The sequence below is a fragment of the Perna viridis genome, chromosome 14 (assembly GCF_037379345.1).
Source record: "Perna viridis isolate PV_CMFRI_1.1 ecotype Kerala chromosome 14, ASM3737934v1, whole genome shotgun sequence".
NCBI classification, from domain to species: Eukaryota; Metazoa; Mollusca; class Bivalvia; order Mytilida; family Mytilidae; genus Perna; species Perna viridis.
Window position 1 is genome coordinate 5,408,014 of NC_142458.1, and position 24,902 is coordinate 5,432,915.

At 33.4% G+C, this 24,902-nt stretch overlaps 1 protein-coding gene across 2 annotated transcripts; it reads right to left on the reverse strand.

The window, feature by feature from the left end:
• Positions 1–3,684: 3,684 nt before the first annotated feature.
• LOC148597883 (cadherin-related family member 1a-like) lies at positions 3,685–24,551 on the reverse strand. 2 transcript variants are annotated; one of them, XM_088561786.1, is made up of 14 exons: positions 24,409–24,551; positions 13,307–13,496; positions 12,728–12,922; positions 11,713–11,856; positions 11,132–11,254; positions 10,201–10,395; positions 9,793–9,983; positions 8,943–9,194; positions 7,963–8,205; positions 6,948–7,276; positions 6,380–6,415; positions 5,818–5,894; positions 4,626–4,671; positions 3,685–4,032 (listed from the first exon to the last, which is right to left on the reverse strand). In XM_088561786.1, exons 1-14 carry the CDS (start codon positions 24,466–24,468, stop codon positions 3,891–3,893), a joined length of 2,223 nt encoding a protein of 740 aa, XP_088417912.1. In that variant the 5' UTR covers positions 24,469–24,551; the 3' UTR covers positions 3,685–3,890. The 2 variants fall into 2 exon arrangements, with proteins under 2 accessions (XP_088417912.1, XP_088417913.1); XM_088561787.1 differs by lacking the exon at positions 4,626–4,671.
• Positions 24,552–24,902: the final 351 nt, after the last annotated feature.

Below are 24,902 nucleotides of genomic sequence, written 5' to 3' on the forward strand. Positions count from 1 at the left end.
TTGAACGTGTTACTTTGCACTCAGTTGGATTTTCTACTCCGACTTTACATTTTATGAGCGACTCTGCGGGTGTTTCTAGAAAAGGAGAGAATGCTTACCCTACCGGTGCACCTGGTCCATGCTCCCATTTTTTAGTTAAGTTCGAGCTGCTCATTTAAATTTGTTTCTTTGTACTTGGTATTTTGGTTATTATAGGTTCTTTCTTGTATGTGTCTGTTTTCCGTGACTAATCTTTATCTTTGGATTCTATTCTTTTGATTTCCACTCGAATCTTGGTTCCCTTGATTACTCTTTTTTAATTAACGTCTTGCTGCACAGGCCTATATCAGCTTTCTGATTTATAACTCACTTTGCTTTAGCATTGTGTCGACAGTATTGTAGGATGATTTCAAATTTGTAATCATAGGCATTGCTGGTGTACATCTTAGTGAATAAAATCCTTTGTCATCATAGGCATTGCTAGCAGATATCGGATATAACTTCGTAAGTATAAGCTTAAAGTGTCTCAGTTGTTATTTGATCGACGACGAAAAAAAAACATATTTATGATCATATATACAAAGAAAATCGGATTATGTGCTCCAATACACAAATATTTTCTTAATCAATATTTAAACAGAAAGTTATTAAATCTATGCTTAGGTAATAGCTCTAGCTTTATAAGATGTATGACTTTTTAAACATCTTGGCCATTTCGGGTGACTATGGAATATTAAATCCTCCCTGCAGATATTCTGAGACCACTTAGGAAGTTTTGATGGTTTAAATCATGTTCAGGGTTCTATGTAAAGCATATATCGTTCAACACAGATTTGTGACCGTGTAGTTCCGTCTCAGTATCAGGCACAAAAACTCGAATTGCAAATACGTTGCAATTGTATAGGTTAATAATTGTGGGGTGCAATATCCTTCGGATTCCCCTTCCGAGGGCATACTTGCTGTAAGTCAGTGGGAAAACCAGTGGTTCTTTTAAGATAGATAGATATTTCTGTGTCTATTGCATTCATATTATATTGACATGTATAGGGACATAAGTTTAAAACAGTCTTTAATAATTATTTATACTGTAGAGCGTCTTTCTTTGGGGTGGGGTGGGAGGGTCTCTGCGGTTGGACCCAGCTGCCCGCTCTGTAGATGGAAAATGTTTCTTTTGGGGAGAAAAAATTTGTGATTGATATTCTTTCACCTTCTCCTTTTTTTTTACTTCCTGGATCTTGAACAAAACGGAAGTATTCAGGGCGCAATTAGTTTTTCTCTAACCTTTTCACACACTGACAAGCACAAACCAAAGACAACAGAAATGGAGTAATGCATGTCTTTTATACTTTTCCATAGTTACATTCCTTGAGCTTTTGTCCCTTATACGTTTCCAAATGTAACATTCCTAGAGCTTTTGAGAGTAAAACCAACTTGATTAAACTTAATGCTGGTATCACATACGTACATATTCCATATTAGCATTACAAAATGCACGTATTATAAGAATTTATTCTTTCTCATGGGAAAACAGGACATAGCTACAAGTAACTTATTCTTAGTCAGTGCTGTACTCTATAACTAAAAGAAAACACGTGTCGACCTCTCGAGTACACCAAAAGCAAACAATCAACCTGTGTTATCGTATAAAGCTATAAAGCACTTCCTAAATGTATCGGTTAACTTTTTAAATCAATTAAATTGAAATTTCGAAACGTTTAATGTCTTTCCGTAAACCGCAGGTTACAATCATGTAAGTGTTTAAACAATAAATATTAGTTTTATTTCGTAAGACTTTTTATATGCTTTCATTTTAATTTAATTTTATAGATTCGTGACCTTCTTACCTTTCTCTTACTGATCAAAGATCTTTATCGGTATGCACTCAGGATATTAACCAGACCGGAAGTCGTATGAACGTGGAATTTCCTTTGAAGTACATTTTGAAAAAGCTAGGAGAGTTTAGAGAAGGGGTCGTTTGTTTGGTGATCGTCTAGATTTTAATTTTTTCCTTATTAGGAAAATATTTATCTTTGTTTGAACTTTAATTGTATAACAAGAATATGACTCGAGATAAAATCAAACTTTAAGTGTGTTTAAATCGAAGTAACCTTTGTTTTCTTGCAATTATCGGGATAAATATTGCTTTCTTTGTGAAATAACAATGAATTGGGCTGTCAATTTAACAAACGAAACAGCAGTCACGTCTATATTGTAATCGTGAGACAATCCAGGCGTGTAGCTGCCGTTAGGCAAAACAGCTTTTGCCTGCACTTAATTTTGCCATTTTTTTTTTTTGCGGCCCCAGACCCCCTGCCGTAATTTTGCCTACACATCAACTTGGCCTCAGCTACGTGCCTGATTGTGGAAGATCACATGGAGGCTAGGTCTAACGGAGGCACACAATTAAAACTATACTATTGTACATCGCATCCCAAAACAGGTTGGGTGTGTAAGGCACCGACCATTTTTATACTGAGAGGACTGGGATTTTTTTAAAAGTTATTCCAGATTTGTAAAAAAAAAATTCTAACTCATAATAAAATCCCCTCGAGCAGAATATAGTCTGGGCCTTATAAGTACATACATATAGCGTTTCCTACACATTCCGTCTACGATTTGTATGTTAGTATGCGGTTTTTTTTTAATTCGATTATAAAAATCAGAGCGTTAAAAATATTATATGGTCTGTGCATGGTTGAAGAAAATGTAGGTTTCAGTTGCAGTAAAAATATTTCAACCTTCAGGAATAAAGGAGTTTGTAGTCTTCGATTAGCAGTAATTATTCTTCTAGAAAAAAATCAGATCGGACTGTCTTCTTGACATGCGTGAATAGGTGGGGCAGGTTTTCGTTGCAATCGAATATTTGAAGAATTATAGGCATTCGTATTTTTTTTCCCACGCAGACGGTACATTTTCGCTTGTTACCCTTTGACCTTAAAGACGCTCTTGCATTGAAACGCAAGTCATCTGAATTCTATTTCCCGATTGGTCAAATACTGATTACATAGTGGCGTAAAAAAAAAACTGTATCGAAATTTTGTGCCATGTGTTATTTCCTGAATGAAATGCAGAAAATTAGAAAGAACAAAATTTTACCGCGTCGGCTATCTCTATTTTTTTCTCTACCCCGGACTTGACTTTTTATGAGCAACTCGGCGGGTGTTTCTAGAAATTAAAGCAGAGGACGCTTACCCTACCGGTGCACCTGGTCCATGTTCCCAGTTTTTAGTGGAGTCCGAGTTGCTCATTTACTTTTGTTACTTTGTATGTATGATTTTAGTTACTTTATGTTCTTTGTTGTGTGTGTCTGTTTTCCATGTCTGGTCTTTGTCCCTGGATTATATTCTTTTGATTACCGCTATAACCTTGGTTCTCTTGATTACTCTTTTAGATAGTACATGTTTATTATTTTGTTCAGCAATTATGTTTACACGGGTTCTCATTGAAACAATATAGCGGGATTTCATTTCAAGTCTGGTTTAAATGTGCATGATTTCTGCTTATGTAGTATTTAATGTAAATATTTCACTGTATTTATGTATTTCTGTTTCTACGTTCCTATGGTAACTAGAGATTGTTCCATTACAGAATTATTATTTGTTTTTTTTTTTTGTTTTTTTTTTCTTTATTTTCCACGTTTATTGCCTAGGAAGTTAAGACTTAAAAATATCCGTACGCAAAAAAAAAATCACACACATAAAACAATCCTTTTATGATCACAAAGTCTCTAAGATTTTGTGGAAAAATATGCAAAAAGTAACTATACAATGAATAATAGGATTCAGAATCTTTTGTAAACAATTGTAATTTTCTATCAGTAACAAATAAAACATCAACTATAAACACCCGTTTTTTAACGAGTAATTCAAAATACTCGTTCTTTATGTTAATGTTTGTTGTCATTGTATTGACTATCGATATCCAATGGCCGGGATTCTCGGTCCGTATTTTGGGCTGATCATCTCCACTCGTGCATCGGAAGGGGAAAGGCGTGGGAATTGTGGTTCACCAACTTGCGGGAAATCTGGATATGCTCTCTCTGATCTCGAAAACCTAAAATTTTGGAATTTGAATGGTTAAGAATTATGGGGCGAAACGGAAAACCGTTAAAATCATATTTTCTTCATTTGTACAAACACACACATCTTGTACACTTTGTTTTGGGTATAATAGGGAATGAAAAGCAGTAAATAGATTTTGCATTGTAATGCAGATTCCAGAGATCCCGGAAGTACATTTGTATACATTAAATTGCTGATCCGTCCGGATTTCAATACGTTCTATACCAAACATTCCGGTTAAAAAATGAAACTAGAACGAAACTCACAAATTTTATATATGTATATTTTAACATCAGTTATAAGTACAGTACAAAATTTAAGTGATGCATTTATTGCACCTCAAAATACATCACATTTGCTCTATATAAGTGATCTAAAATGGCGTATTTTTTGTTTTGATTTTTTTTGTACAGACCAAAGATTTCTCTTGTGTGGTAAGTCGCTACTCCTCCTTTTTCAATTTTGGTGATAAAAACAAGTTGATAAGTGCTATTTGTAGACCAAGCTATAAACCTCTAAAACCTCATAAGTTCTAAATTCAAAAGAAGAGAGATAAGTTCAGAAAAATCTAAAGAAAACACTAACCGTGAGTTTCTAATATCTTGGTTCTTCATAGAGCCGTAGTCGGAATCTACAATAGTTAAATAAACGGCTTTTCTTACTAATTAAAGGCCTAATTCCCTTTTTTTTGCACGTTTTAATTTGTTTGTGTAAACTCTCATTGTAAGTAATTTGCTTGGTGGTTGGCGTGTTACGTGTATTGTTTTGACAGTGTTTAAAGGATTATACGATGTGTACTTAATTCTGAAATTATCTCTCGGCTACATGTATTAAAAGTAAACAACTATGAGCTATTTCGTTCTATAGGGAAAATAAAGGGAAATTAATCTAACTTAAAGGATGGCACCGCTATTCTATGGTAAATAAACTGTATATGCCATGGAAGCATTTTGGTATGGAACATTTAAAACATCGTAAAACCCAGGTAAATTCGATGACACACTAAATATGTACTATTACCCAACACCCATAACCAGCAAGGAAATAGTCTTTGGTGATGGAAAGACAAAATTAATGGTGCGTGTATGTATGTACAAATCATACTCAAAACGAAGTCTGTAATCCACATTCGTTAAAGCAAACTGGTCAAATTCCGGATTTAGGTGTTTCTTCCAAATCATGGGTGTTTCTAGAAAAGCAGAGGACGCTTACCCTACCGGTGCACCTGGTCCATGCTCCCAGTTTTTAGTGGAGTCCGAGTCGCTCGTTTGCTTTTGTTACTTTGTATTTATGGTTTTGCTTACTTTATGTTCTTTGTTGTGTATGTCTGTTTTTCATGTCTGGTCTTTGTCCTGGATTACATTCTTTGGATTACTGCTATAACCTTGGTTCCCTTGATTAATCTAGGGCCTTCTTCATATCACTCACTACTGAGTATATATTATATTGTGGGGCTGAACTGGGGATATCTTCTCCTTTCTCCCACTTTTGTCCCTCCCCTTTCTCCTTTCTTCCGTCCTGTCTCCTTTTACCCTGTCCACCCCTCCATATTAAGCCCAAGAAGCTTTCTTCGGTCTAGCAGGTACTATCCATACATACATGCATAACTAAATCACTCATCTACGCTATTTGATCAAAGAAAAACCTTAGACATATATAAAGATAGACCTAAGATCTTCTTTATATTCCTTTTCGCTTACATTAAAGGAGAGATAAAACAAGAAGATTCAATACCCTGTGGAAACCAGCAAATGTAAAAACAATATTGACAACATACCATCTCTATAGTAATTAAACTCGTCTGCAGTATCTCGAGGATCTCTGTATGATTTATCTTGCAAAGCTGGTCGGGACCTATAAGACAATATTTGCAAGTATAAAACTAGAAATTCTGTTTGTATCCTATAATCAGAACACCCGCTACAAATGTAAAATCGGTGGCGCGAAATGTTGAATGTGAAACCCATTGAGTTGCATTGTAACACATTATGACGCCAAAATTCTTTTAAAATGCTATTTCCCTTGAAGAGTCTTTACGGAGTTAAGCTTACAAGATATGTGGACAGATGAACAGACAGACAGAGAGACTATGATTCCCATATTTACACCCTAAATTTTGGTCAGACCAGAACTCTTTTGTACTACGAGAGCACATATAATTAGGATCTAGCCGGACATCTATAAAGTCCATTTTGCGGGGGTATGTTTTTGTCTTGCATTTCAATTTTTTAAATGTTTTTTTTTCTTATTTTTAATACTGTGAGTTCGTCCGTTGGTTTGGTACGTCTGCTTCTTGTATTTTTTTTCCATTCTATTATATACGGGCTGACTAAACCTACCTCACTGGAGTAATCTGTCTCCTTGGAGGATAATTTCTGTAACAAAATACGGATGGCTTTAAAGTCTCTTGATACTTTGGATTTTATTTATCTTGTTCGTTCTCAAAATAAAACTAATGCTACTGATCGAAAACATAAAAAACGTCCGTTCCTTTCACAAATAAAAAACGTTATTCTTCCTTGTTTTAAGTTAAGTGGAGTTATTGTCCCCACTCTAGATTTGTCAATGAATGTTGAATTCTTATTTAAATTACTCTAAAATGATAATGGAAAAATGGGAGATAATTCAAATATCAAACTACTATGATACAAGTTCCATTCGTTTGTTAAAGACCAACAGATATTCAAATTATTCATATTTATATAACTTTATATTTTCGCCTCTGAAGAATTCACTTTGTATAATTTTTCCATGTCTTTTTGGTTTATTGCCTTCAATATTTTTTTTCCTTAATCTAGAATATGATTAAGCTTAACAAAGGTTCAATTAAACTATTTTAAAGTTACCAAGAAAGCGATCTTGGATTTATTTTACAAACTACAAAGAAATATTCTTTGTTATTCTTACGAGTAATCTCCGCGTCTACAACATCTGGCAAAGTCACATGGTTCCGGCCCGCAGCAAAATCCGGTGTAGCACCACCGGAAGAGCATATATAGAAGTAAACCCAGCAGGACCGCACCAATGAGTGAACCAATAACAATAGCTGCAATACTACCGTCCGAGAGAGTGTCTGTTGTAGGCGCTGCGGTTGTTGTCGTCGTAGTGGTAGTAGGTGTAGTAGTTGTCGATGTTGATATCGTCGTCGTCGACGTTTCCCGATAAATAGCATTAACGTAAGTTGTCCCAGTCATCTGTGGAGTTCCTTTATCTACAGCTAATAATGTGAATCGTATCTGGAAAATAGTATTTAATCTTTTTTTTGCACGTGTATTTATTGAAAATATTTTAATTTTTACTATATAAAATTAGCTGTATCAAACTTGGCTTTAAATCGATTCCTCCCATGAAATTTGTAGAAATTCGAAATGATTGAATGGCATAAAACCTCATGCAGAAAATTCGTCCAGAGGCGCTTTCATGTTTAAGCATTCGCATTCTTGAAATTGCAACCTCAGTTTGTTTTCTCCATGTTGACAAACAAATAATAATGGAGTATTTTGTTTCAAAGTGTCCCAGTGTTCTTTTGACTGCTCTTAAAAAAACAACAAAAGTATATAATGTTGAAAGAAATTTATTTGTTTTCGTAATCGGTGAAAGTTGATTTCCGACTTGAGATACATGTAGAATGTTATAACATCAGGCTTATTGTATAAGTCATGTATGAAGCATAATATTAGTTCCATTTATTACTCTCTCCTACGTCAGGGGTACAAAATGAACGGTAGTCCTAAAACGCATAAAATACACGTTTGAACATGTACGAAAAAATGTTTTAAATCGCAATAACACTTAAGTGTCAGTGTCTGTAAGAATCAGGCAGTGGGCAAAACATGGTATGAAAAAACCCACCATTTTGATAGTTTGATTTGATTATTTTTATCATCAGAGTCAAGGAAAACATAATGTGTTTCAGCCTTACCACTGTGTCGTAAGCAAGTCCACTTCTGGACGTGAAAAATACACTACAATCAGAACCAACTGTGAAATATGTATTCACAATGGCATTCTGGGTAGTTCCGTAACGGCAATCGAATTTGGAATTTATTCCAGAATCTATATCCGTGGCTGTTGTCGTCCCAATTAACGATCCTATTCCTGTAAACTGATCAGCAAAGAAAGAGTATTCGCTGCTTGAAAATACAGGAGCATTGTCGTTTATATCCTATAACCAAAGTAAAAGTCTATAAATCGCATGTTAAAACAATTATACAACTGATATCGAACTGCATGTTCGACTCCTGTTATCGAAACATGTAAGATGAGAGATTGAAGTGATTGAGAGACACGTGAAATTGAAGTGATTGCATTAAATTTACATTTGTGTGGAAATAAAATTGGTTGAAAGGTCAAACAAAGACAATAAAAAGGGTAATCAACAAATTACAAACACATGGAAAAATATGAATTAAACATACATGATCGTGTACACTACTAGACTTAGTATTCAAAAACTGTACAGAGACAACCATAGGCGGTTCAAAGTCTAAGTGTCCCTGGAGGTTTAGGTGTGGATCCCCCCTCCTATATCTGAAAATGTTTGAGGATTTTATAGTAAATCACTGGAGCGCCCCTTTTAAGGTCTGTCAATGGGTCCCCTTTTCTGAATTTAGGACCCGCCACCGATAGCTGAACATAAGAAACAGAGATCGATCTACATGCTCAATGAAGAAAGCAGAACGAACAAAATAAAGTTACATAGAACTAACTCATTGAAAACAAAACAGCTCACATAAATTTAAAGGCACTTGCAACCGTTACGTGAACTTCCACAAAACAATGGCGTCACATAAGGTTCTCCGGAAAGGTATACATGTCCTGTGTAAAAGCAACAGTGCCCTATTTTGATAAATATCAACTGTGTGAATACAGGGAAACGCCACTGATAACTACATTTATTACCTGAATATAAAGAACTACAGTGGCTGTTCCGGTTTCTCCTGTTTCATCCTGACATTTAACCAACATATACACTGTTGATGGCATGGCATTACCATCAATGTCGTAATCTGTTGCGTAATTGATGACACCCGTCGACTGGTCCATTGTGAACCGCTCACTTCCGTTTCCGTTCAGAAGAGACAGGGAGTAAGGAAGATTCACGCCATCATTGTCCCGGATTATGAACCCAGGATTAAGATTAATTGATCCACTCTAAGAAATCAAAGTTTGTGATCAAAACTATACGTAGAAAATGTTAATCTCTCCTTTCCAAACTAAATGTAGCTTCGAAGTTTTTGTGTACCAAGATTTGTCTGATTTTTAGAAAAGAACTTAACCTGAGTTCAGAGTTCGACGCTGTTTCAAACTTTATAAAGATTTAAAATATTGATAGTAAGGCAAGGAAAGTGACATGCACATCTAGTTAATTAGTTCGGTTTAAATTGGTCAACACTACCAATGCACATGTTCCATTGGTCTCAGTTTAAAGTGGAGTCCGAGCTCTTTTACTTTTATTTCTTTGTATACAGTGCATGTGTTATCTTGGTTGTTTCATGTTCTTTGTTATATGTGTCCTATGTAGTCTTTATTCTTGGAATATTTTATTTTGATTTCCGCTCGAATCTTGGTCCCCTTCCTTGCTCTTCTAGATATTACCCCGGAATGCGTGTATTTGTATTCGCGGACACCAATTTTCGTGGATTAGGAAAGAAACACAAGTTTATGGATTCTTGAATTTCTTGGCTACCCAAGAAAACCACGAAAATTGGTACTCCTAGAACAATAGTACTTTCACAGTAAATCAACTTACTGTGCCCTCGAATGTAGATAGTGTGTATGTTGACCTATCGAAATAGCATGGTTCATTCTCGTCCAGAATATGAACGTTGAGAACAAAAGGTCCCCCAGTCGCTTTTCCATCGAGAACTTTAAATGTAACGTTGTAATACTTAGTTTTTTCGTAGTCAAAGGTTTTCCCTGCTGCAAGCTTGAACTCAATTGCTGAAATGGAAGTCAATCAAATTCAAGTGTAATGATTGTTTATCATGCATGAGAGTAAAACCTGCTTAAAGGAGTTCATATGTGAGCGTGTGTTGTCTTTTGTTGGTTTGTCTGTTTGTCTTGTTAAAAACAATTGTTACACATTCATTAAAGAGTTTTTAAATATTCAAATTACATATGTATTATGTATAGTTACATAATTCAATATCAAACATACGATTTGTCGTTGTGTCTAGTTGAAATAGCCCAGTATCTGTCACTGGATCAACGCTCCACGTGTATGTGAGAGTGTCTGTTGCGTCTGCGTCACTTCCGGTAAGAGTATATATAACAGATCCACTTGTCAACATTTCTGATAAATGGACAGAAGGAGATGTCTTTAGGTTGGTTATTTCTGGGATGTTGTTCATTTCTGAAAAATTAAGTATGCTATAGGCTGAAAATGCATGTTGCTAAGCAAAGATAATTCTGTTTGAAAAGACGGAACAAGCTTTGAATTGATCACAATTTAAACGCCAGAAAAGACTTATATGATATCAATGAGTGCATGACAAGTTTAGCACGCACCACAATCAAATAAGCAAAGCAAAGACGACACAAACACTCATTAAAGTGCATTGTTACACAGGTTTAAATTTGCCCCTGCGATAGAATATGTATTCGGCTCGGCCTGGGAAGCCTCCCATGCACAAATTCGACGAGGTTCCCTGTAATAGCCCAACAAAATATGCGGATCGGCCCGCGGAGCCCCCATGCAATAGCCCAACAAGGTTCCCCTGCGATAGTCCGTGGAAGAGGCGGACCTTATAAAAAAAATATGCTTTGCATGAAAAATGAATTTTCACAAACTCTGCTTCTAAAATTTCTTGCCTCGCGTTGGTAAATATTTTTATTTAACTTATTAAACTGGGTTCTGTTAACGAAAAAGACGACGCAATTGTCTAAATGAGTTTTTTTATTATTATTATTCAACGGGACCTATTTTAAAGCCCATGAAAATACTCATACGATGTAAATATACTTTATAAATGCAACTAAAATCTGTTTTGGAAAAAAATATCAAATGAATTTTGCGACGTAATTAGAAGAAGACACGGCATATCATGATGATAACATTGCAGAAGGAACATGGTATATAATGGTCGTACTTGTCAGATCAATCCTTAGTTTTTCTCTGATCCAAATCACATCATCTGTTACTGTTATATACGCTGTTATTGGTGTGTTGTTCTCGTATATCAAGTTTTGTTTTGCATAAACTTTACCATTGCCTGTAGATAAAGAGAAATTGACTTTTAAGTTGAGAAATAAGTGAATATGATAACTTAAATACTTCACTTGTAGCATTGTTGTTTAGTTTCGGGCTTTACCTCATGTTTTTATGCCAATTTATATTCGATCCTTGACCAATGCAGACCGGAGTTACCCCGCTTTGATCATCTGCTGTACATTTGTGCAAAGTTCGTATATTATACTACTACCAATAAACTGTCGATGTTAGATGTATTAAATGCAGTACAGATATAGTGTCGTCGCTATATTTGACCTCGAAGTACGGGATAATTCAACAAACCGATTTCAAAACTCTCAAGATAAAATATAGATTATAAATCCATCCCGTTTTTCAGGTTAAGAAAGCCAGTCTCTTTATTACTAAAATTTTATGGGCCGAAAACTCTCAAGAACGGCAAAGAAATTTAAACGTAACATTCACACATGTATAATTTACCATCAATATCGAAGCTATTAGAAGGTGGTGCCGTAGAAATTGAATAAGTCAGACCGTTATCATTGGCAGTGAGTAAATTTCTTGCCTGTACCACATAAACTGAATCCCCTTGGTTCGTCGTAGAAGCATCGACTGTAATAGTATCTGTCCAAAAAAAAAAAATTATAAGCAATAATAACTGTTACTTTCTTTCACCTATAAACTATTTATACAATAGTGTTTATATAGAGGACATTAAAATGATAAACTGACTGCCCATAGGACAGCGATAATGCCTTAAAATTTTGATTATGTCTTGAGTCGCAGGCGAGGAAATTATCAAAACGGCAGTTGCACTTCCCAAGGTCAATCAATTTATCGATTTATTTCATTGAAAATCTGAAAATGGTCTTATCGTGTGATAATGACCAGGGCATTACCGCATGATAATGCCCTCCTGACATTTTAACCCAATGAATACCCAAGACCATATATAGCTTATTCATCTCTTATATGAAATAACTACAAATATATATTGCAATACTAAAATTGCTTCCATTTATTTACTTTTCACTCATTGTTTCAATTAAAACTATATTTATATAAACTGCTAGTTCAACTTGGTATCTTTGAAAAGAATGTTATTCTAAAATTCAATATTCACACGACTTTTAAAGTGTTAGTCTTCGTACGAACAGGTAATGGGTAAGAAATACAGTCGCAATTTCAGAGTCAGAACAATTCGTCCACCAACTCATCTAGAATTGCAAAAATAAACATCTTTGATGAAGAGTCTAAATGTATGAACCTTTTTTTATCTCAGAATATTATATCAAATGAGAATTCAATATAGGTTTACAGTGGCGGATTTAGAAATTTCGACTTTCAACCCACTGAACAGCCTTAAGAGAGGAGAAAAAGCCCTCAATTGATTCCTTTTTATTTTTCTTCACCCAAACTTTTCGAGCAAGTAGAAGATTCCGCCTCCCCGAAGATAAGCCTTTGCAAGAGTGAAATCTAAAGCAAATCATTATACCTGGTAAATTTGTAAACTCAAGTCTGTCATTATCGATTATATCAACTTCTAGGTAACCTAAAGGGTTGTTCGTATTGTTTCTGGAATCGGTGCACCCGATTAGTACAGTGAAAGTCTTCTCTATGTTAAAATCAAACATGGTGTTAGGACTACTCGATGTCCCTTCGTCATTGTTGACTAGGTAAACTCCATATCCTAAAAATAATAAGTAATTATATGTATGTAAATTACGTACATTTCATCACTTTATTTCCCAGGAGTCTCCTCTTTGTTTTTGTTGCGTATGCAAAATATTCTTGGGGTTTCATGCTTTGTAACCCTGTTCAATTGTAATCGTTCCTCTTGAAAGCGGGGATTCTTTGTGTATGCTCTTTTTGAACCCCGAGCATTCCCTAGCGGAAGTTCAATTCACGCATGCTCGTTTATTTCCCCGCAGTTAAGACGGAAATGTTTCCTAAAACTGTTTATAGTTACTGTCGATACAAGGTACGAGATAATTGATCTTTTTCTGTTTTCTAAATGCCGTTCTTTGAAAGACGAATACTTTATTTAAACATACGTGACTAATACCAAACTTACTTCCGTTTGCAGAGTCTATGAGGATTCTAAAGTAGATATTTGTGTTGTTAGGTGAGGGAACTACGCCCCTGGTATTACACACAAATGAATCTTGGTTGATATCGGTAACTGTCAACTCATAAATGAGTCGTCCTTTATACTCTAACTCACCGACGTTTACTGACGTCGGTAGACCATGGAGAACAGGCGCCTGAAAAAAGTAATCACTTTTAACGACCCAATGCTCACGATTTTGTGTGATTTTAAATTCAGGCATACTTGAAATGTAGACAAAACTCCTAACTTGAAGATTGTTCATCCCACTCTTCGATAAACATTTCACTTCATTTTTTGACGATTGCAAAATTTTACGCAAGTAGAAAAGAAATCTAATTTCTATAACAGGGCCCTGTCGTGTTGTAGGGTTTACCTTTAGCGGCATACTCCGCAAACCTTAACTATGAGACCGTTGTATAAAAACACACACACACACACACACACAAACACTAATACAAAAACAAAACAAATGGCTGGATATTGGTAATATCCGTGCGAGTTCCGGACTGGATATTGGTAGTATCCGTACGACTTCCGGACAGATGTTTTAAATGACAGTTAGTGTCACTAACATTATCATTATTTAGACATATTTTATTTTGTCCAGACTTTGTCGGAACCTAAAATTACAGTTAAACTGGTTTAGTTTTTATCATTACTTTTTTCAAAGCACTTTTCTTCCCGCCAAACTCTTGGCTCTTAGAATCAAAGTTTAGCGCCAGCTTGTGGATAGTTTAATCCGCAGATCACTACGATTACGAAAAATATTTCAAATAGTAGTCTAAGGCTATATTAGTGTGATGGTAAAGGCCGAGTAATTCCGATTGATTGTTTTCTTTGTTTTGTTGTCTTGGTTTCTCAATAACTATAGAATTCATTACTTAACACATCAAAGGATTTCACGCGTTAACTTTTAAATAAAACGAAAAGTAATAACCATTAAGCAAGACGATATTTATTATATCAAATGTAAAAGCCATTTTCCGTCGAAAACCTATTATACAGTAACTGCTTCCTGCTTTACTACGTAATACAATGAAACATGTCTATACCGACAACCCCCCATCCCACCCCATGTAAAAACTGGTGTTAGGATAACCGAGGTTCAAAATACAGTCAAAATTATACGACGGGCCTTTAAAAAAGTATTTGTTTTAAACAGGATTCGGTTTTGTCAGTGTACAGTTAAGAGAAGCTTCACCGTGCTATTTTTTAATTTAAGCTATACCATTATAATTTGATTTCGGAAGTAGCATGCTTCCTGATGGGATCAGACACTTTTTTTTCTATAATCCCATACATCAAATGTTAATTGTTATGTGACTGTGACGTCATCAGACTTTATTGATTATCTTCTTGTTAAATTTTAAATTAAATCAAATCATAACGAATGGCTCTGCGCAATGGAATGGTAGATGCATGTAGCATCTAGAATTAATAGAAGAAAAATCCAGACATGCATTTGATACTCTTAAAAAGGGGGCTATTGAATCTACAACAATATCTTCTTTAGAGTGAAAGTAATAAACCCAAGCCATTAAACTTTGTGTACTTTTTGAATCCATATACAGTCAATGATATGATTTTCTATAGTTGACAATTACCCTTTCTTTAAATTCTCACAACCAAAAGACGTAGAAATTCAAACTTTCTAAAGCTTTTCAGAGTTTTCAAAGCAGCTTTGAGAAAGGTGTAAAAGGACATCACAAATAAATAACTTTTAATTTGTGGCCTCGTATAAACATAATGGATAATTACTGTTATACAGACTCGTTTTCAATTACTTTTATTGATACGACCAACAATTGAAGTCAAAATTTCCCCTTTAAAACACTTCCTAAAGCCTATAGAAAAGAATTTCACATGACAAGATCATAAATTCTCCAAACGCTTTTAAATGATAGTAATTTATCATGACAAGATGCACAGATGTTAAATTCAACTTTTTAAATAGTGAAAGCCCATTGAAATCTGCTCAATGACATTGAATTAATTAAACGTTTTATTTTAATTACAAGTCACTATCCATTTTCATACCTGTAAAAATTATTTACAGTGAAAACCCATCTAAACCGAGTCTTGACCAAACTGATCACATGTCAATACCAGATTTCTTCATTATTCCATTCAATTTTCATTTCTATATATTTCAAACTTGTAAAAACCTAACATCTTCCTCAACATCTTCCTTCAGTCCAGGTATAAAACGGTTTCAACTCGGTGGGTGTTTTTGAAAAAAACCAAGGACGCTTACCCTTCCGGTGCACCTGTTCCATGCTCCAAATTTTTTAATGGAATCCGAGTTGCTCATTTGCTTTTGTTACTTTGTATGTATGATTTTAGTTACTTCATATTCTTTGTTGTGTGTGTCTGTTTTCCATGTCTGGTCTTTGTCAATGGATTACATTCTTTTGATTACCACTAACTCTTGGTTCCCTTGGTTATTCTTTCACTGTACAAAATATTATTTGTATTAAAAAATCTTCAAAATTTCCTTCTTACGCCGACAAAGGATCACAGTTATATTAATCCGCATCTTTACTTGGTCAGGGTTTAAGTAGTACTCCAGCTAAGAATCTTGCAAAATGTGATTCATGGTTGGAAAGCCTACATATTTTTATTTTTGATACATTGACCAAAATATTATAGTAAACATAAACTAACATATGATTTTTCATATAATCCGTGTTCTTATGAAATAAAAATTATACAGAATACACTGTAGAATTTAAAATTAAGGGAGATAACTCTGTAAATGACACTAAAATGCAATAGAAAATGGCTTTTCAATATGGAATATCTACTTAGAGCAGACAGATTGGAATAATAGGACACTTAATTGGAAAGAGTGAATAAGCAAAATATTATCACGAGTGCCGAAGAACGCTTAGATTTAACGTGTGTGCGGAACTTGTTCCGCGCACGAGTTCGATCCTCAAGCGTTCTTGGCACGAGTGATAATATTTTGGTTATTCACGATAGCCAATTGAGTATCTTATTTATAATGAAGTTTTTCTTCATAATTTATCGATATTTTCAATATGAATTTGAAATTAAGTGTTCGGCGAATTGATATCAAAGTTGGAACGTTTTGGTGGGTGAAAGCGCGAGAGTGAAATTGCCGAATTTATTTCACAGTATGAATTATCGAAATTTATTACACTGGGAACATTCAAGAAAACACTGCTATTTCTATAATAATGAATAATATATTTCATCACATAAACCTACGATTTTATTTTATTTTTTTTGGGGGGGGGTGTATAACATATGACAGAATTTGCATGATTCTTACAAGGACTGCTACTTAAATACAGTCTGAATTTATCGCTGAACACTATTAATGCTACAGTCCGTATATCACTTGCCTGTGTTCTATTTTAAAACTAACTGTACGGTGATAAATTGCTTTTTTATATTGAAAAGTTAATAAGGTGGTAGACCCAAAATTAAAAAGAAATAATCATTTTAAGATATTAATAAAAGTATTTTGCATGCTAAAGTTCAATCTATTTCTAAATTTAAGTAAATAGTCCTTGAATGTTATCTGATTGAATTTGTTTCTGAGCACCATATTTTACCGAAATTGGATGCTGATTTCATTCATACTCAAAGTGTGGTCATTTCGATTCAGACAAAATTTGTTTATAAATAACTTGCATGTGGTAAACTTTCCATTTTACTGTACAGTGAAACCTGTCTACATCTAACACCGAATAATTCGGAACCTTGTCTACACCAGTTACTTTAAAGGTTTCTTTATATCAATATTGATGCATCTAACATTGGTAAATCGAAGGAGTAATCGAGGGAACCAGGCTTCGGGCGGAAATTAAAAGAATGTATTCCAAGGATAAAGACTAGACGGACAAACACAACAAAGGACATAAAATAAACATAATAACACAAACAATGAGAGGAAAAAAGGTAAACGAGCAACCCGAACGTCACTCCGAAAACATGTCTAAACCGAACCAATTTTAAAGTAAAAAAAATACTTATTATAAATATATTGCAGATTTCGATACTATACGCATGTTTCAAGGATTAACCCCTCATCAGTAGCATTTTAGAATCAAATACATATGATGATTTCAATCCAGAAGATATCGTATAGAAGAACTCAAAGCCACAATTATTGAAATAAAGTAAGCCAAATCCATCACTGAAAGGTTCTACCATGTGTAATACAAGTAATAAAGTCTACGCGTTTTATGTATTTTGAAATTAGTTATACTACAAATTTTGATAAATAAGATGAATAAAATCTGATAAAGTTCAGGGTCAGACAAGTCTGACCACTGGGTTGATGAATACCCTCGAGCACCTTTGGTTCACCAGCAGTGGCATCGACCTAGTGATAATCAAATACAAAGATACCAATTGTATAAATTGCATATTTCGATATGCTGTATACGTGTTCAATAGGGATTCAGTTTATACAGGTCTCACTGTATTTAGGGGAATGGAGAATGTTTTAATATGAATCAACAGTATAGTTGTGATTATCCTGGTTCCTGGGACTACTGATCATACACTCTCGCGTGTAACATACCGAATGTTGCGATCGGGAACCAGTATAAGTAGTGATATACCCAAAAATAGTCACTGTGTTAAGATTTTAATAATTTCCACCAAGAGGAAAGAATTCCTGATAAAAATTATCTAAAGGGTATTGTGATCTTTGCAGAAAAAATATTATAAATATACGTTAAAAAGACATGACATTTCTTTACTTAAATATCTAATGTGAAATTTTGTGAAATTACTTTTCTTACTAGTTGTTCGTTATTAAATGAAATTCAGTTGTATGTGTGTTTTGAGGTTTATGGAATCCGTTGAAAAATTTTTTTGGGGTAAAGTACTTTAAAAATTCGGTAAACTGTTGGCCTATCAACAGTTTATTATCTGCTGTACACAAATTAAGATTCAAGAAATTGAAATTTTGTAAAGATGCTTTCAGATTTTTCTACACGCCTTTTAAAAGGGCATAAAACTGTCACCAATTAATGAAATTATTCAATAGCCTTAATATATCAATAATGAATAACTAATATAATATACTCATTTTTAATTATCTAATTCATTTTTATTGAAATGTTTAAAAGTTTAATAGTCCACAAGAGTCTTCCTTCAACAATACTCATTCTATAGCTTTTTGTCAAATGTTTTCGCTAGAAAAGGTCTTTTATGCATAGTATTATTTTAATTATAGTTATCGATTCTAAAGAGCTTAAAAGATGTTTCGGTTCACTTTTCATATTATAAATACCCCCTTTATCACGTATAATGCCTTTACCTTGGTATCGTTTTTTAAATGTATACAGTGACAACAGAAAGGGATTTATTAATTACAAATGATATTGGACATGATTTATGAACATAACCTTGTAAAAAGCATAGATACAGATACAATTAATTGGCAAAGAAACTTCCCCTTTAAAAGCATTACAATACCTGACTATGTGAGAGTCGGGCAGGTAAAGATACAACATGTTTTTGTTGCGTCAAATGGAAAAATACATTTCCTTACTAAAATACCACGATAATTAAATATATGATCGTAAAAAAGTCAGGCGTTGTAAAGATAAATCTATTTTGTTAGTAGCTTCAAATGTTATAAACATTTTCTGTTAAAAATACTTCAGTAATTAACTAATTGGACAGGTTATAATCAGGCAGGTAAAAATACACCTAAACATGGTATTGCTTAAAGGTGATCAAAACACCTTGAAAGCATTCCTGACACAAATAATTAAATTAATAAAAGAGTAATAATGGAACTAAGATTCTAGCGGAAATCAAAAGATGGAAATCCTGAGACAACGACCAGACACGGAAAACAGACACACATATCACATTAAATAACCAAAATAATAATACAAAGTATTAAAAGTAAATGAGAAACTTGGACTCCACTAAAAACTGGGAGAATAGACCAGGTGGACCGGTAGGGTAAGCGCCCTCTGTTTTTTAGAAGCATCTACCGAGTTGCTCTTAAGAAGTGATTTAAAAAAAATGAAACAAATATTCAAAGAAAGATACTACATAACAAGTTTTTTAATCGCAAACGACCTACAGCCACTGACTATTATCATCTTGGTTGCGACATAACAAGACAGGATTCATAGTGGGGACCCGGCAGCCGCCACCCTAAACGACATGGGACAAATCTATTTGGATAAAATCTTGAGTTTTCACCCTCATAACTTTTCAAGCATTTTTCTAGTATCAAATTGTTCTTTTGTTTTGCTCGGTTTTAAGTTCTAAAGTATCATCATACTGAACGACTTTCCCACTGGCCAATAAAACAAAATAAAGTTACATTCTCAACAAAATCAAAGATGTTTCAGTGCAAATAGCTCTCCCTCCTAGAAAAAGTATCAAAAAAAAGCAGATCATTAGTTTAAACGTATTTTGATTTTTGGTTAACCGAACTCCTGTCATTACCGAACAGATTATATAGTCCAAATGATTGGTTTGGTTTAGACTAGTTTTACAGTATGTAGAGCACTTAGAAACTGAAATTATCCGTTTGGAGATATGTTGAAATTCCGTTTACTCATTTCTAATATAAATGTCAAGTGTACTTTTTAATTGAACGGCCCTCCGCATGGCGTATTATTAACGTCAGTGCTGACATGAATTTTATTCAATTTGCTTACATATTTTTTATTCTGTGCATGTTGTATCTCTTTCAAATCATTCAATGCAGTGGTTGTATGAAGTGAACCTTTTGTAGATATTATACATAGCATAACTAGTTATATTGACCTTTGAACCCTACGTATACTTTACTCTGTATGAGAAAATAAACATCTTGTAAAACTATTAAATAGAAAAAGCAAAATCTTCGATTGACTTGAATATTAAGTACCACTCCAGATAAGGATCATGCAAAATGTGATTCATGGGTAAAAAGCCTACATATTTTTATTTTTGATATTTTGTTTGAAATGTCATAGTAAACAGAAATAAATTTGTGGTTTTTCATTTAACCTGTGCTCTTAGGAGATAAAAAGTATATAGAATGCACTGTAGATTTCAAAATTAAGGGAGATAACTTTGTAAATGGCGCTCAAATTAATAGAATAGCCCATACTTTTATAACACAAAGGGGTATTCTCCTTTTATCAACAAATCCTCATATATCACTGAAACCAGATTTTTCAAAATTTAAATCCGCTTTAAGTAAAAAAATCAGACAGAAGGTGATACATGCAAGTCGTGCAGAAACAGATACTAATCACATAACCAGTCTTGATTTTTCATGTAATATGTGATACACTCCAAAAAAGCTGCACTTTTTTTTGTTTTGTCTATATAATGAAATGTGCATTTGTATATACTCATTAATTCCAATATGTATGCTCTTAGGAGATAATTTATATTAAGAATCTTAAGGTTTGTAATGTATCTTAGTGTCATTTATAGAGTTGTCTCTCTTTATTTCCTTTTAAATAAATTTTATATCAATTATATATCTTATGGACGAGAGTTCCATGAAAATTCACGTTATTTTCTGTTTACTCATGCAATTTAAACAAAATAATAAAAAAATATGCAGGCTTTCCAACCATATATAAAATTTTGCATGATCCTTAGCTGGAGTGCTCATGAATTTGTTAAAACAATTTATTAATTTTTTTAACAATTTTTTAATTTGTTAAAATAATTTACTTATTGGTAATAACAATTAATTGTTAACTTGTTATGATAATTTATAAATTTGTTGTAACAATTTATTAACTTGTCATAACGATTTATTAACTTGAAATTACAATTTATTACAATTTTTTACTTGTTATAACAATTTACTTATACTATACACTATAGACGGCAGAAGGTCCGAAATGTTATTTATTTTTTCAGTTAGGAATTTCATACAAAATTTGAAACAGATTTGTAATGTTTGTTATATTAACCGCGTGATCTGGAACAGGGGTATGCGACATAGTTCTAGGCATATGGTAAAGTATTTTCCCATGAAACAACCAGCATATGCAAAATCAGGTATTTTATTCTAACTAATAAATATTTAACCACTGTTTCATGTGTTATTGATAATGTATAAAATACATGTATTTTCCACTTACTTTTTATTTAAAATATTTCTTCAAATGTTATAGAATATGCAAGGGAACCCAGATTCGAGGAGAGATCACAGGAATATATCCAATGACAATAACTAGACAGGGAAAACAGACACACACAACATGAAAGAACCACAATAACACGTACTAAAACCAATAGTAAATGAACAACTCGGATTCCACTAAAAACGGAAGCATGGGCCATATGCACTCATCATTTACACGTGTTAATTTACATGTCAGGAGTCACTTCCTATGCATCATACATACTAATGTGCTCTTGGTTAATTTTTAATGTCAGAATTTTACAAGTACTACTACACACCAGGTAGGATAATTGCAAGACCATCTTATTCCGAAGATAGCACTTTTAACTTAATGGTTTTATAGACATTCATTCATGTTTACTTTGTAATATTTGTGACAAAACTGTTGTAAATGTCAATGTACTTTTCCCACAGGGAAGCCGATTTAAAGAGATAGCTTTTAAACTAATGCTTTCACGAATTTTTTTCTTTGCCTTGGTTTTCAATATTTGATTTTCTTTACAGAGCCATCCTTTTATTGTGCAATGTTAGGTAAAAGAACATTTCAAAATCTTGCATAACTTTTGAGCTATATTTATGTGTACAATTATTTCAATCTTTAACCCCGACTATTGCTATTCTCCCCATGAGAAATTTCACATACAAATTACAGTTTGTATAAGGCATTGAAATTCAGGACGGCAGAGCATTCTATATTCGCCATTTGTATAAAAAGCGTATCTCTCAATAAAAATAAAGTCATTTTCCATTCAAAACGTATGTGTTTAATTCGGCATTAGAGACTTAATCTCTTCTAATCAAATGCTCAAATGCATGATGAAAATGAACATCATGCAATACGGAAAGGATCAACCAGTTCAGTATTGAAGTTAATTTATATGCAATGTAAATAATGCATTGATTTCAAATAACTGGAGCATCGAATAATTTAGTTAAATGATACGTCATGGTAAGTATTTATTTCGTGAGTTTGACTGATGTCAGAGATAAATATTTGAATGAAACTATAGATACCAAAGTGGACGTAGGATGCCAAAATCGTAGCAAGTACAAATTTGTAACACGGCAATATGTTCACATTTTAGTCCGTTAATTTATACACTGTCATTAAGCCAAGAAAAAAATATTTCTTCATTGGATGAAAAATATGGTAATCGTTTGGTAAAATCTTTTTTTTTTTCAAATTATAGACACTCATGGGAGAATTTCTTGACTTTGATAGTGCCATAAAATGATTTTCATAAAAAATAAAACCAATACCATGTGATAGGCATGGCAGAAAAAGTGGGTAGGTAGGTCAACACTAACCAGACATCATTTCCTTGCCTAATTGGTGACATGATTTTTTATGTATTTAATGATTGAATTTGAATGTTGACAAGTGTAGTGGCCAATGGATTGATTTAAGATTTCAATTCCTTGATTCGATTGAACTTGCCATTATGGGTTATTTGAAAACTGGGGTGATGAGGGTCTAGGGGGAGTTCGGATAAGTTGGTAGGACCGGGGAAATAATCGCGTAAAGATAAAATTGTTCAACAACAATTTGGAAGTCATCTGAGTTATATCGATGAACTTTATAACTTAATATTTTTATTTCCAAGTTAAGCTTATTTCAAGACGAATACAATGAAAAGGTGAGTTGTAAAAAGTAAGACATGAATTTAAATCGGGATATTTGAGCTGTTATTATGAGAATGACGTGAAAAATTGAGCTATTGGAAAATACACTAAACTTGTTAGCAACCTATAATCAAGAGAACCAAGATTCTAGCGGAAATCAAAAGAATGTAATACAAGGACAAAGATCAAACATGGAAAACAGACACATGAAAGACAGAACATAAAATAAACAAAATAATACGTACAAAGCAACAAAAGTAAATGAACATGTCGGATCGAAAACGGAGAGAATTGACCCTGTGCACCGGTAGGATAAGCGTCCTCTAATTGGTTCCCTTGATTACTCTTTAATAATAATCTATATTTAAAAAAATCTCACTTACTGGGCAAAACGTAGTTTAATATAACGAGAAAAAAATAAGTTAATTTGAAATTTACTAGATGCTAAAGTGCTGCTTCTGTTATAGAAGAACCATAATCATACATTTAACACATTGTTCAGTACTGTACAATTAAAATTATTGCGAGCATTGATAACTGCAGTTTTATCGATTTGGCAATATGCAGTTCAAGGTTTGTTTGTTTTTGTTTTTGTTTTGTTCCGTCTTCAGGTTCCAATAATTTCGACTATAATTCCATTTGCATTTTTCTCAGAAATAATTTGATGGTTTCCCCGTCGTTCATTGAAGACCCGTGATTGTCCTTTTGCTAATATTTGCCTCCCGGTGGGGGTTGGTGCATTTTTGATATGTTCGCCATATCTCGTTATATCAAATGCTTTTAATCTTATATTTTCAATATGATCATTCTTGATTGCTTTCTATTACTATTATACATTCGTAAATCAGGCTGAGTGGTTTGACTCTCTTATTAAAATATTACATTCTGGAATTATTTTCCTAACGTCAACTTGCCAGCGACCAAAAATAGCTAGAGTATTCTATTTTGTTAATAAATTTCAAAGTACATAAAACACTGATGCTTCATTTCTTTAATTGTATATGAAATAACTTCTTAATGATGGATTTGGCTTCCTATTTCAAAGGCTTTAGGATTGCGTTCTTCTTGTATATAATTCATTTTTGGATTTATATTTTCCTATATACTAGTACAATTCTGATGGTGAGAGGTTACTCATTGAAAAATAAGTACATCATAAGTACATGTGTGTGTGTTGTTGTTGTTGCTTTTTTGGTTTTTTTTATTATTATTATTTTTTTTGTTTGTTTGTTTGTTTGTTTTTTTTTGTTTTTGTTTGTTTTTGTTTTTATTTAATTAAAAGTTACTACATTAAAATACTTACGGCACAGTATCCTACATCGATTAGAAAAACACTAATAATCAGAACTATCAAAGTCTTCATCAAGACTGACAATACTCCAAAAAATAAATTAGGAAAACGATCCCGACCTTTGAACAAGCTAAACTTTATGTAACTTCATGTTAATAAGTATATGTTGCCAGCTTATGTAGCAAAAGTTGAAAAGGATCATTTGGGTATCATACTATTTAGATAAGATTGAAATTCACCATGTTGTTAATGATAACAAAACTTTTTGTACTTTCGTGATTGCAGGGACTAAATATACAACTATACATTCATTTTTAAGGAGGGATACTATTATATACATTTTTAAATTCTTGTGTATCTTTTAACGAAATCCCTTCCATCCCCTACCTCAAATTCTGCTTCCAAGTGATTAGAGATGCTTAAAAGCATAACTCAATTCTTACATATCTATATCAATGATAAGTCTTTAATCTTTTCACGTGAAATGAAAAGACGTTGAATCCTTT

Excerpts from the sequence above, each read along its gene's own strand:
- LOC148597883 (XM_088561786.1), bottom strand. The coding sequence starts at position 24,468 with ATGAAGACTTTGATAGTTCTGATTATTAGTGTTTTTCTAATCGATGTA. Across the intron at positions 11,857-12,727 it reads TGAGTTTACAAATTTACCAG|ATACTATTACAGTCGATGCT; the intron begins GTATAATGATTT and ends TTTTTTGGACAG. Across the intron at positions 10,396-11,131 it reads ACTAAGGATTGATCTGACAA|AAATGAACAACATCCCAGAA; the intron begins GTACGACCATTA and ends TTAATTTTTCAG.